General features: G+C 39.6%; 1 protein-coding gene across 1 annotated transcript in view; it reads left to right on the forward strand.

Moving 5' to 3' along the window:
- LOC111870889 (glutamate receptor 2) overlaps positions 1 to 12956 on the forward strand; it is a 16624-nt gene extending 3668 nt beyond the window's left edge. Inside the window, exons 3-6 of the mRNA XM_023863511.2 lie at positions 5237 to 5562; positions 7146 to 7362; positions 9505 to 9719; positions 10806 to 12956. Of these exons, the coding sequence (XP_023719279.1) occupies positions 5237 to 5562; positions 7146 to 7362; positions 9505 to 9719; positions 10806 to 11182 (1135 nt within the window). The 3' untranslated portion in view covers positions 11183 to 12956. The remainder of the gene's footprint in view (positions 1 to 5236; positions 5563 to 7145; positions 7363 to 9504; positions 9720 to 10805) is intronic.
- The last annotated feature ends 1983 nt before the right edge of the window (positions 12957 to 14939 follow it).

Consider the following 14939-nt stretch of genomic DNA (forward strand, 5'->3'; position numbering starts at 1 on the left):
AAACGTTAGCTACGCCATTAGAGAGCGGTTTGTTGCGTACTTCAACTAGATGACTGCCCCTGGAATTCGTGTTAGTGAACGGAACTGGTGCATAGCCTACACTAAGAATGCCCACAGTTACTGTATACTTAACCCTATATAAATATACACAGATTTTTCTACTTGCTGTCTCTGTTCATTGTAACAGCCAATTCCTTCCACTTTCTATCCTTAGCACGTGAATCCTTGAACATCGGATGACGAGTATCGTACAATAAAGCATTTTCTTTGACGAACTCTATTATTTGTTCCATCTGCCTACCCATGTCGTTTCACGTACGTATAGATTCTGATTGAGTGTGAGTCATGGCCAGCTGGTTATCGGGTGTCAAAGATTCCCGAGGTTCCCGAGTGTCGCGGCTGTGTGCGCGGCCCACTCGGTAAACAACCGCTTTCGTCCCGAGTGCTATATCGTCCCGAATCGTATCGCATCTGTGTGTGGGAGCCTTTAGTTTGGTAGCCATTGACGTTTCGGAGGTACTGCTGGCCGCCTCGATCTTAAAGATGCAAGTGAGCCAAGTAATAACGTTTAGCGTATAACAATCTGATTGGCCGGTCACGGTAGCCGAGCGGTCTAAGGCATGTACTGTCTTCGCTCGCTCGGAAGCCGGGATAGTGGGTTCGAATCCCACTCAGGGCATGGATGTTTGTGTGCGTTTTTCTGTGTTTGTGTACAGCCTTGCGACGAGCTGATCACCCGCCCAAGGAGTCCTACCGAATGTGTAAGATCTAGAAAAACGGAAGTGAACTGAGTTCATGGAGGTAGGCCTAGGCCCACTGGGGCTGTAGTGCCAAGAAAAAAAAAAAAGAAGAAGAAAATAACAATCTGATTAATTAGACTGTCACTAGACACGGATATTGTTGTAATTATCCGAGCACTATTATGTACGTATTTTGAACCTTTGCGAGACCATTCAACATGTTTGAGTAATAAATGTTGCGTTTATTTATCTTGTCAATCGTCATCGCATTGTTACTTCAAGGATTACGTTGTTATAATCCCCTTGTAAATATGAAATAGGTAATATACTGAAGGTCAACATAAAACGAAACGAGACCCTGCAGTGTTTTCACTATTACTTAAGAAGTTGTTCATATTGACCAGGAGGGAACATCTTCGTACATTAAAGGGCATGAAATTCATGAAATAAAGATTGATTCAAGGTAAATGTTAGGGACATAGCGACTAGCCTGGTTCAGAGGTGAGCAAAGTACAGTCCGCGAAAAAAAAAAAGTGACCGGGGAACCTTGGTTTCCAGGATTAACGTTGAAATCGGATAGGTAAATAAGTTTCAGCGGAGAAGTTCATGGAGGTAGGCCTAGGCCCACTGGGGCTGTAGTGCCAAGGGAAAAAAAATAAGTTTTAGAACATAGTAACGGACAAGTAAACACGTTCCCGCTGCGACGTACACGTACTATTACACGGGAAAGACAGCAGGAAACGGTGACATCCTGTGTTGCCCTACGCCCCAGATGGGTGCTTTATTTCAAGATAGACTGGCCGACTGACCATCGGTGGTAACATAAGACTCAGACTCAGATAACGCGGCAACATTTGCGCATTGTTGTTAAACACGTTAACGCGGCAACATCTGCGGACTCTTATACTAAGGGAAATGTAAGTAAAGGTGACCTCTGTACGGTTCGTACATTTTTCAGAAAAATTTGTAGTTGAAATCAGCATATCTAGTCACATAATGAAGGCTGAAACCTAGCATTCTCCGAATGCGATATAGGAACCCTCCGTTTGAGGTTTTAACTGGTCTGTACTTCGATAGAATGAACTGTTAAATTATGGATTATAATACGCCGTTGGTCATGTGTCTCATGCTTCAAAGTTCAAACTGAATTAATATTGATACAATCGCGTGGGCGACTCCTCTGTATCACTTCGTGCCTGTTTACTACTCTTTTCGGTCACAGAGATGGAACAGTGCCGTGTGAGGCCGTTCTGGGAGCTAATGGGAACAGTTCTTATCTTCCTGCAGTTCCTGGCGACGGCGTCCGGCCACCGAAATAACCCAGACGCTTTAATGAGCTCGATCGGAGAAATGACGCAGAGTATAATACTGAAATATTTCCGGAACGCTACATGCGTTGGAGTAATCACAGAGAAGAGTCCTGATATTGTAGAGTACATCCCAAAATCACTTCTCAGATATCTCATTCAAGTTAGGGGAAAGGATTCGTCAATTTCAGATTTGGAAGAAAGTGACACGCTGAATTACGCCATTCTGAATAATGGAACATTGAAATTTGAGGGACTTTTAATCGAATCTTTAAATGCTGGTTGTCCAGTATATGTAATTCAAGTCTCAAACCCAAAAGCTGTCGTCCATTGCTTTGCAAGAGCTTCACGCAGAGCAATGTTCAGAGCAAATAGACAGTATTTGTACCTGCCTTTTGTACAAGAACGGTCAGATGTCTCGGATAGTACAGGCAGTGCAGAAGATATGTTCAAAATGAAGGAAATGGATTATATGCCGGACCTATTGGTTGCAAAAGTTGTAAGGAATGAAGACAAAGCAATTGAAATAAAAGTCGATGACCATTTTAAACTTTGTAATGATACTTGTTTCAAGACACTGGATTTTTGCAACACAAATAATTCGAAACAAAGAGAATGTGCAGGAAGCAATTCATTGAAAATTATAGGAACTGCTAGTTACGAATTTGAGATTGAACTTCGAACACACAGATTCACAGGTTCTGAAAGTTCAGAGAGTATGCTTCTTGATATTTGGATACCAGGTACGTGTGGCTGCAGTGGGAAGCTCTTGAAGTCTGCAGATCTCTTCCCTGAGAAGACGAGGGATGTGAAAGGGAAAGAGTTGAATCTTGTTACATGGTATTACCCGCCATTTGTAATTCTGGATTTTGATGCATGTCCAACAATATATGACGGCATTGAGTTCCGAATTGTACTAGAGTTCATGCGACACATCAACTCCTCATTCAGGCAAGTGATGTAATTATAAGCCTACGCATAGAGTTCTTATCGTATTGCGTTCTCGGCTTAGGCAACTTAATGTCTGCCCAGCCCAAAGTCCAGTTTCCTCCGTCTTCGTGGTCTTATATATTGCTAGCTCCGTCTACTATGGGAACGGGGGTGCGTCGTCTTCGGTTAGTGACGTAAACCGTTACTAATTAGAACAGTTATTAGATTCTGTTTTCAACATGCTTTCGGTATTCATACTCCGATGGGAAAATCAAACTTTCTTTCCGTAAGGTTGCCTGCAATAGGCCGCGCCGTAGCTCAAGCGGTTAGTTGCTGGCGACCCTGGTTCGATCTCGGGTCTGGTCAAGTGGGATTTGTGGTGATTAAAGTGGCGCTGGGGCAGGTTTTCTCCGAGTACTTCGGTTTCCCCTACCAACATTCATTCCACCAAATTCTCCATATCATAATCACCCGGGGCCGGCTACAATAGGCCAATCAGTCGCCGCCGTGCAGAGTGAACCCAGTTGGACTCCACCCCCCACTAAGCGAATTAAAAAAGAAAAGAAAAAGAGGTTGCCTGCACAAGGTATGACGTACCCTGCTTTGTCTTCTGCCGCCTGGTCTTTCAATCTAGGGCCGGTGAGACAGCACAGGCGAATCGAGCGGCTTCAGGGGGTGTACGATTTCATTCATGCATACTGATGAGCTTCATAACTTGTACTCTTTTTCTTTTTTTCCTTGGCACTACAGCCCCAGTGGGCCTAGGCCTACCTCCATGAACTCTCTTCACTCGGTTTTTCTAGATCTTACACATACGGTAGGACTCCTTGGGCGAGTGATTAGCTCGTCGCAAGCCCTCTACCTGTAGACAAACACAGAAAAACGCACACAAACATCCATGCTCTGAGTGGGATTCGAACCCACGATCTCGGCTTCCGAGCGAGCAAAGACAGTGCATGCCTTAGACCGCTCGGCTACCGTGACCGGCACTTGTACTCTTCTCCAAGTATAATTAGAATGATCAAGTCGAGGAGGATGAGATTGGCATCACATGTAGCACGAGTGGGGGAGAAGATGAATGCATATATGATATTCTTGGGAAAGCCAGAAGGAAAGAGACCACTGAGAAGACCAAGACGTAGGTGGGTGGTCAATATTAAAATGGGTCTTAGATAGAATGGGATGGTATGGATTGGATTGATCTGGCTCAGGATAGGGACCAGTGGAGTGCTCTTGTGAACACGGCAATGAACCTTCGGGTTCCATAAAATTCTGGGAAGTTCTTGAGTAGCTGCATAATTGGCAGCATCTCAAGAAGGCCTCAGCTTCATGAGTGATTGAGCGATCTTCATTCATATGCCTGTCATAAATTGGCAATTATGTAATGAAGTTATACAGCAATGTAAGTACTCATAACACTGATATACGAATTATGTACCAGTGATGGTTTTCGTCTCAGTTTAATTGTGCCTGTGTTTTGTGACAGATGAGCTTATGTGAGTGGGAAGGGAGAGGTATTTATTGGCGCCGGGGGGCGGCATTGGCATTTAGGTTTCCAGTGCCCTGTTCCCATCTTTTCCTGCCTTCAGTAATCTAATAAAGAATAATATCAGTTAAGTGCTTTACTGACTAACGCAAAGTTTGTGGGATCCATCACAGAAGGACACGTGGTGCAAAATCTTGCAGAGAAATTTTATAGGATTTCAAGTGGTCAAGTAATTGCCAACTTATTCAACCCGGAGGATCATTAAAATATTCCCAAAATCTCGGTATTAGAATATATTCAGATGCTGGTTACGAGTATTCTAATCTACATCCCTATATGTTTTTTCCAAGACCATTTTCAGCTGCAAGTAACATAGTAAAAGGACCACGTCATAGCTCAGGCAGTTAGTCACTGGCTTCCCACAGCGGCGGCCCGGGTTCGAGCCCGGATCAAGTCATGTGGGATTTGTAGTGAACAGAGTGGCACTGGGGCAGGTTTTCTCCTAGTACTTCGGCTTCCCCTGCCAATTCAATTATCATCTGGGACTGGTACAATAGGCAAAACCGTGGCCCCAGTACCAATTGTACTGTTTCACCACCACGAGAAAATAAAAAAGAAACACAGTAAAATAAATTATGAATATAATGACGAATAACCCGGTAAAGGTAGTAGAGGCAGCTTCCGAAGTGACATGTATGTTACATTTACATCAGAACATGGAACAATACACCACATGACATAACTGTCATGTAACGTAACATTTATGATTGTAGATTAAACATGGATCCCGAAAATTACTGGGGCGATGTCTTCGACAACGGGACCGGCAATGGGGTGCTTGGCTTCGTGGCAATGGATCAAGCGGATATCGGCTTTTCAGCTTTCTATGCTTGGCCCAGCAGTTTTAGTGTGGTGGATTTCCCGTCATCACACATGCGCAGCTCTGTGACCATGATAACACCACGACCGAAGTTAATGCCCGGCTGGATTATGCCCCTGATGCCCTTTTCGAACGCGATGTGGAGTGCAGTTGGGGCCTGCCTTGTAGGGGCCACTTATACTCTGTACAAACTGCAGAGATTTGCCGACAAGTACCTAGGCATGTCAATTTAAGCAGGAAACTAAAAACTACAGAAAGGGGGGCGACCTCTGATGGCATGGCATTCATACCAAGTTTCATTATAATTTGTTAATAGGTTGAGAAATTATTAGGCCATCTTCACAAAATAAAGAAAACAAAGAGACAGTCTTTTGGATTGTGATGATATGTGGTCCAATAGAAATTTTTCAGAAATGTCGGTAAACTTTATGACACTACTCAGCGTCAGATCCCGTTATATTCGCCACAAAAACCCCAAATCTCATAAAAATAACGCCTGATATGAAGTCATGTCTGTCTGTGACCTAGTATCATTGCAGAAGGGACTATAGAAATTACAGTTGTCTTTATATACTACATCAACACACCAAATCACTTTTGCGACATATAATATAGTAGTTATTTATTATTATAGTATGGGAACATGTTTCAGTCCCTAGATTATATGCAGGTTACCATTGTTCAGAAATAAAATCCAAAATTACAAAAACTGGTAATATTATTGAAGTTGGTAATCAAATCCAATCATCATATTGCTATCCCTGGATTATCTTCAAATGGTCATAATTTACAAATGTTTTATTTACGAAGATGGTATTATTCATTATATATTATAGAAGTGGTTTATTGTGTTGATTGTTACAAAAACCATTAGAATTATATTAATACACTACAGGATACAGACACTAAAGGTTGTACAAAGTATTTACATTTAATTTGGGAGAGTTTTACTAAATACAGTTTCATTAAAATCAGACAAAACAATGGACACTTTACATGAAGATCTTTATGAGTTTCTGGACACATCTCAAACATAACTCTCTAAATTATTGGAGTGAAGGATGTTTCAAACAAAATTTTCAAGCAGAAATAATGCACATTTTATGTCCATTACATTTTCCATGAAGGAATATGGATTTTGAGCTGATAAAGCAAGAACTGTTGGCCTAATTTTGATAGAACTGTACATTAGAGGCCTTTGCTTATAGTTTCTTTTATCTTTGACGTGGTAGGCTTATGTTAATGTTGTCTCTTATTCTGATTTTCAAACATACAGACATATAATAAAACTTATTCAAGCTCAAAATCGATTTTTTCATGTATATCATGAACCATTATTCAAAATATGCTTAATAAACTGCAGAACTCCCTCGTTGGTGTCTCCACCTTATCGTGGTGAGGGGGTTTGAGTATGCCAAGGACCCTGAGAGCTATACCAGCAGTAGCGTAGCTACTGGCAGGGCCTCCCTTGCTGGACAGGTCAAAGGGTAGGCATCAGACGAAGAGAGACACCAAAAACTGATGCCGGAAGCAGCGTCATCAGTAGCGACTTGAAGCACAGAGCAAATGATGCTCGAGTTGGTTCAAGTTCGNAATGCACCTTCTCCAGTCTTGCTGCAACAGCTTCAGGGCACTTTGATACTATAAATAAGAATTGATGCACTAATTCTCAGTGTTAGGGTTTAATGAATACAGCATTATCACGACCTTAAGACAATAATTGATAATTCTATTTCATATTATGCACCTGGCAGTGAAGTAACCAGTGAATGTGTGGAAAATCTGCTTGATTCACATTTCAGGCAACCCACAAGAGAGATTGAACCCATTTTCTCAGATAGACTACACTGCATTACGCACTTATGCTATGTTGGTGAACCAGGCGCCAACATTCATGTGGGATTCGGACATACCTCGGCATGTTCCAGCCCGACATTTTGTAGCTTGGTTCCAGTTCCTAGGGGAAGTTATCTCTGACACCTACAATGCGGGTCTTGCTTCTGTGCTATCATCACTGAGGTATGGGCATATATTACATCTTTTAACAATATTACTTTTCCTACTACTGCTGCTTCCAGTGTCACCACTGTTGCTGCTGCTACTACTACTACTACTACTGCTACTACTACCATTTGTTTGAAAAACCTGTTGGCATGTCAGGAGATCACATTATTTTCCAGATGCATTCTGTGTGATTTTGCATGTCTCTTTAATTTTGATTTTCACTTACTATACATGCAAGAAATCGATAATGCAGATACAAACCTACTGCACTAAAGGCAACCATTCAGTTATTCAGTATTCAGTATTGAGGGGGTGGGTTTCCCCATGCACCGTGACTAATAGTCTATTGTACGTCCCCCTTTAAATTTCTACTGTCTCCATACCCTACCAGTACTGGTGCTCACTATCAGCCCCTTTCTGCCAGCGAGGTTTCAGCCTTCTACTGGCAGTGGTATCTGATAATTAGTCCCTTTCTGTCAGTGAGGTCGTCCGTCCTCTGGCAGTGGTACCTAATGCTTCCCCATCTACCGGAGGCATTGGAAACTACTTGGGCAGGAAACTTTTTGCCTAATTTAGCTCAGAGGTCTCTTTAGAGACATGAGGTTCTTTTATGTGCCGTAAATCTACGACACGGGACCCACGGCTTAAAGTCCCTCCCGGAGGACTTGTTCCCTGAATTTTTCGGCCCTTAAAAATTCCACGACCTCCGCTGGGTACCTTGAGTCATGAGGTGGGAACGTTACCCCTAGACTATGGAGGCCGCTTAAAGGCAACCATACAACAGATACTGTATTTCATTGCCAAAGACATGAGTTATTTTTCTTACATTTTATCAAATGTAAGACTAACATATTCATAAATATTTCAAATAAAAAATCAATATTTTTGTGATGTCTGTGTTTTATATTGTGTAGATATATGAAATTTAGGGATGATGTCTTTTTTTAACTGATTAACTTTGAATACAGTTACAGTTGTAGTCATTAGATTTTATCCAAATTTGAGAAAGGACTCAAGAAGTAGCTTAGAAATTTATTTAGACACTTAATGAGATGGCCCTTAAGAATCCAAGCTACATCCAAATAAAAATGGCTTGATCAAATTCAGTGTAGTACTGTCATAATGACTCATCCAGTTGAGTCTGAGAGCCATCAATTGCAGACCAAATGACAGACAGATTGGCGTGTTCCAGAATGTGCTTATTTGACTTTGACTGTGCAGGATTAGAATTATGTAATAAGTAAACACCAGAGCTGGTGCATATGTATGAATTTAAAGATGCATTTTAACTGATTTTTATAGTTAATTTAATGATGCTTTCAATAGCTGAGGCTATACAATGTTGACGGGCAGGATGAACAGCGAACAGTGAGTTTGAAAGGATGTGGAAAAAAAGTGGTTATTGCATAATTTGAGGGACCTTCAACCTCCTATATTGGTAATTCACTGAAGGGACTGAGGAAAGCCATGAAATTTTCAGTCAGGATAGCTGGTCTTCAGGCCAGGATTTGAACCAGACCTCCAAAATATGAAGCTGCATAAACTCATTCTCTATGGATCTTGGAAAATTATTGATTTTATGTTCGTTTTTTAAACCTTCATGGCAGGAATTGAAGTTCAGTCTCTTATCAACATGACTAGTCAGGTCAGTTTCATAGGAAGTTTTGTATATAGATGCTGATTAAATCAAGAACATGCAGAACTTCTTTCTTGACAAATTGTTTAAGATTTGCTGTAAGTGTACCCAGAACAGAAACACAAGGGACCAGATGTCCGCTTGCATCATCCTTATTTGATAGTTTATCTTACTCTCGGGACTTGAAGATGAATGGAGTATACTCTTCCAAATAATTTATGAACTCCTAGCACACTACATGGCATCAAACAGCAGGAAACAATTGAGTGTAGCCTTCTGAGTTGTAATGACCTTATATTTGGAGAAAGTCCGAAGTTTTGGAAGAACATATCAGCTTCATCTTCAAGGTGAAAAAGTAGGCCAAGCTTGAAATCAACAGAAGCCATCAGTAAGCTCAGTTCAACAGAAGATAGTACTTTTCATAATCAAGTCTGTGAGAATCTCAAATTGAATGGATCTAAATGCACATAAAAGACATTCTGAAATGCCAGCATGTGTTTTGCGTTTATTCTGTTGTGCAGATATGAGCCTCCCATTGAGACGATAGAAGACCTTGCCAGCCAAAACATTATATGGGCAGGGAACCACGTTGCTTGGATATGGTCCATTGAGGAAGATGATAATCCCAACCTACAAACAGTCACAAGAAATTTCCGTTGTTTGACAAATGAGCAGATGGATGAGATAGGGCAGAGAACTGGGGATTTGGCGTTTGGAATAGAAAGACTGCAAGGAGGTGAGGTAGATGCGGGCACGTGGCCATGGTTTCCATTACATAAACATTAAGGGAACTTACTGTGTTCTAGTGCCCAGGATTGCAAGGCTTTTCATTTTCTTTAAATGATTCTCACTTGGAATCGGTTTACTTATACCTCAAATAAGTTTGGAAATGTACTGTTAGTGTAACAGTTTTGGCATCCTTACTTTGTTGTTGCCTATAGATTTTCATTTCATGAATGTTAAATTTTTACACTCTTTTTATGGATAGAACAAAACTGATTATTCAGAGCAGATGAGTAAGAAATGTAAGAATTTTAAATGTATCTTTCCACTTTTTACACAATAAACGCATCAGGGCTAAAATCATGCTAAGTGTAATAAAATAAGAGTATTTAATCTTTTGTTGAGAAGACCACTGTCCATTGTTGAATAACAATTGTGAGACATTTGCTCACTTGTGTTTTATTGTTTTGAAAACATTAAGCCTTAAGGAAAGGTGTATTTAACATAAAAATATGTTTGAGTTCTCTCTAAAATGTAAAGTATGTCTAGATGAATTTTTGCTTTGATAAATACTTAGAGAGTTACACTCAACATGCATATAGAAATTCATGCAGGTCTTCATGGAAAGTGATCATTAAAATTGCCAGGTCGAAATGAAAACTGGAATAGCTAGACAGTTTTCACATAATTCTCCAACATCAGTTATAATCCAAGTCGATTCATTCATCTATGACTTGGTTTATGTATGCAAATAAGAGGAAGCAATTTTAACATGTTCTTTGCTTGGATGTGAACATGCCTAAAAATACTTTAAAATTTTGTACTGTCCTTGGTGACAGGAATGGAAGAGTGTATTTCTCAAATATTTGCCACGTTTTCCTTGTGCAGTTGCATACCTCATTGTCCTTTGTTAGTTTATTGTGTATAGAACCCATTGCTGTGCTCTTGATGTAACATTTAAAAGAATCAGAAATTATTTTTACTTAAGTTTTATTAAAGAAGCACCCAATCAAAGAATGTTGTGTTTTAAGCAGACTGTACATTTGCACACATATCTGAAATAGAATATAGAACTCTTCATATTTGAACTGGATTACAGGCCATTTCACGACAGAGCCGCATATCAATGAGGGCACAGTCATGCACCGCCGCATCATGCGAGAGACTTTATACTGGAGCCACTTGTACATCCTGCTGCGCAAGGGCTCACCCTATATGCATCGTTTCAGAACCCTTGTCTCTCGGATACGCGATGCAGGGTTACCACTCTATTGGGAGGGTGATGTCATCCGTCACTACATGTCAGAGAGGCTGCAGCTCCAGATATCCTCAAGTCGAATCCTGAATGAAAACGTAGACCCTGCCAGACTGAATCTTGATCAACTTCAGGGAGCATTTTTATTGCTCCTCCTAGGAGATGCAGTGGCTTTCATAACTTTCTTTGCTGAATTGACTGTCAGCAAGAAGAAATATTGATAGCTTCTCAACTGATGAAATAGAGATGAAATAGAAATGTGTAGCTTGTTGTCTCCATACTCAGTTTGGTAGTGGCACTTCTAGTGTGAAGATGGAGGTAACAGGTTCCTCCAAAATGCTGGTAACTACCTGTTAAGCTACATGGTCTTATAATTCAGAAAATCACAGTCATAATTTTCACCACCGTGAAGACCTGAGATTTCATTATGCAGGATTGCTTATAAAGTGCCTTTAGAATTCATCAGATGAATAAACTGTGCTAGAAGCTACCATAACATATTTGTATATGCACCATAAGAAAAGTACTTTTGTTATGAAGCTAGATGGCGTATTTCTGTGGTGGTAGCAGATTTACGGAAGAAGTATGTTGTGTCAGCAATGATTTATGGATTATGTTGTAATTTTGTAAAGTCTGATAAACAGTAATCCGTTTATCTTGCCCAGTGTAGTTAGAATACCACGTGACATAAGAGACTACGAAATGAAATTTTAATATCTTCAAGGATACGTGCACAGTACATTGATTTTGTCCTGGGATCTCTTGACAGATTTCATCACGATTCCCTTCTGCATGCTTGGGCAATAAGACATGCAAAGGGAATTTTTTGGAAATCCTCCAACATTTCTTTGTGGTTAATTTTACAGTTCTGTCAGCATCTGGATTGCATTGCGTAGATTGGTATGATGATAGATGTTCTGGTGGTCTAGGAGTTAGACATCAACCTAGTGTTCAGAAGGTCCCTGGTTCAAAACCAATAGGATTTTTGTCAAAAAGAATGAAAAGAAGAAATTAGTGAAGAAAAGCAACAGCAGAGGAAGAAGTGAAGAGGGAGACGGTAAGGGAGGGACCGGGGGGGAAGGAAGATTTTTGCGGCCGCTCATTAAGACACGCGCCTAAGCTTTTATTAAAATCCCCCTCTTATTAAAATCGAAAAAAATTCGCCGCACCTCCGCCACCAACCACCCGCTGTAAGGGGTGACTTGAAGTTATTCACTTGAGACCAAGCTAATTCAGCGAGAGTTAACAAGAGTCAAAGAGATGAGATGGGCAGGGAATGTAGGACACATTTAAATTACAAAAGAAAGTAATAAGGATCATTTTGGGAGTGGGACCCAGAGACTCATGTAAAAGTCTATTTAAGAAACAAGATATTTACCATTTTCATGTGAATATATTTTTTCTTTGATGTTGTTTGTTGTAGATAATCAAAATAATTTCTGTTCAGGTTCAGAGGTTCATGGTCTGAACATTAGAAGCAAAAATCAAATTTATATTCCAACTTCAAATCTTTCTGTATTCCAGAAGGGCACTATGTTTACTGCTATTAGGTTATTTATTAGATTGCCAAAGACCATTCAAAGTCTTAGAAAGGATAGAATCAGTTTTAAAAATAATTCATTTTTATATCTCATTAATAACTCATTTTATACAATTGATGAATTTTTGGAGCGTACAGTAAATAATTACAGTGTTTGCTTAGCTTTGTATTGGCTTTCTGCTTTGTTTGTTTGTGTTATGCTTGTGACCAGTTTCATATCCATTGTATTTTGGACTTGTGAGGTGTGAAATATATGTATGTATGGGGAGAATAAGAATACATATAGGATTTTGGTGGGAAAGCCAGAAGGAATGAGACCACTAGGAAGACCTAGATGAAGGTGGGAGAATAATATTAAGATGGACCATAGGTTGAGAGGAAGGGCTGGTATGGACTAGATTGATCTGGCTCAAGGTAGAGACTAGTTGAGGGCTTTTGTGAACATGGAAATGAACTTTGGGGTTCCATTAAATATTGGGAAATTCTTGAGTAGCTGCATAACTGGCAGCTTCGGAAGAAGGGCTTAGCTCTGTGTAGTTTGTTAATGTTGATTGCTTGAAATTGTGATTTTTCTTATCGACCCTGTGTAAGTTCTATGTTGGTTCTTTCAGATAGGAAGCAAATTTTTTCTCAGATCACCAACATGTTCTGATGCTTTGTAAGGCTCACTTCACTTGATCAAAAATGCAGCTTCTTCTGTCCAACTTGAAAATCACAGTCATTTCTTCTGTTGGTAGTAAATATGACATAACTGAGAAATCATTATGAAACAGGCATTCTCCATGCATTCGCAGTAACAACAAGCAACATATTTCTAGTACTGCCAGTTCAAAGATTGTAATAATTTTCTCTTGATGTAGAAAAGAGAAGCTTTCCATAAATATTAACAGTTCACAGTCTTTCAACCTTCTCGTTGCGTGGTACTATATGGTGTAAAACTTTCGTAGAAATACTTTAGGATAATATACATCAACCTCCTACTTCTTTGAAGTTTACTGTGGGTTTCATTTTTGTAAGATTACTGCTGTTAGGTCTAGTATGGTAGGTTATGGCATTGTACTCTCTCTGGACCAAGAGATCAGAATACCAATGCCATTGACGTATTTCTCTTGCACAGTGGGTAAACAGGATGTATAACATTTCAGATTCTGGCTCGAGATGGTGATGCTGTTTGGCAGAGTCTTGACAACTTTGAAAACAGAAATTATTTTTGCACCAAATGAAATGTGACATGACATAACAGTAAAATATCTGGAGACTGTACCATGCCCAGGGGAAGCTGATAATCGTCCCACCACGTTCCCTCTGGTATCTAATGACATCTAGCATGAACCAAAATAATTTCAAAGCATCGATTCTGGGAGCTTTTAAAGAGATGCTTCAGTGTGGCTTACATTTCAGTAATGGGTTGAGCTGTCATCTGAATGTCACACCTTTGGTATCTTCTGAGGATTCCACTATCATAGGAAATTATTGATTTAAACAAGGAAGAAAATGTATGCGTAGTATGTCAGTTCTAGCACCTTCACTCCCTTTCGTTTAATTATCTAAAAAAATGCAAGAATTGTGAGAAAATTGAACTAGATGTAAAATGTGTGTTTTTATTGCTCTGTACAACTTCTGTACAAAACTTTTTCTTTGTTCCAATAAATATGCATTGAGTTACATTCGATTCATGCATAAATATGCATAGGTCTTCATGAAACTCTCTGTTATTGTTTTCTCATTTTAACTAACATTAGAATATTCTGACAGGTTTTAGAAAACCTCATGTCATATATCATGAAATCCATTTAGTTGCTCTTAGATTGTGGACAGACAGACAGTTGTGGTAAAGCTGATAGGCTGCCCATCGTGAAGATGCCAAAAACAGTATCCCCCTTCTGCTGTAAACTGTTCTCTTAATATCAGTATTTAAACACAATTATTGTGGTTTGTAACACATGCATGTGAGGTTATGCTGATGCTTGACTGTTTTGGTTCAAGTACATCGTTCCACATCATTAGATAGCCTTTTGGGTATTACACCATGTGAAAGTGGCAAGCATTACTGGAATTTTTGATGAAAAAAATTCCACTGAAACATCAGTAATGTTTATCACTTTGAAATGGTATGATACTCAAAATATGAACTGATATGAAAACCTAAAGCCTTGCATTTTATGTTACTTTACACTCTACAGAGAAATCATATGTATTGTAATTATCACAGTACAGAACTGTTCATTTTTTTCAAATATTACTCTTAATAACAGGCATTGTGACATAGCAGTGGTATCCATTATGACTGCAAGTTAAAAATAATTAGTTTTTACTGAAAATCCTTATTTTGCATTGGCCTGCTTAGATAACTTAAAATTTGTTTCATGTTTTATGGTCAAAATTACTGCATAGTGAGGAGCTTCATAACTTCTAGTCTTCTGCAAGTATAATTAGAA

Source organism: Cryptotermes secundus, unplaced genomic scaffold, assembly GCF_002891405.2.
Source record: "Cryptotermes secundus unplaced genomic scaffold, Csec_1.0 scaffold709, whole genome shotgun sequence".
NCBI classification, from domain to species: Eukaryota; Metazoa; Arthropoda; class Insecta; order Blattodea; family Kalotermitidae; genus Cryptotermes; species Cryptotermes secundus.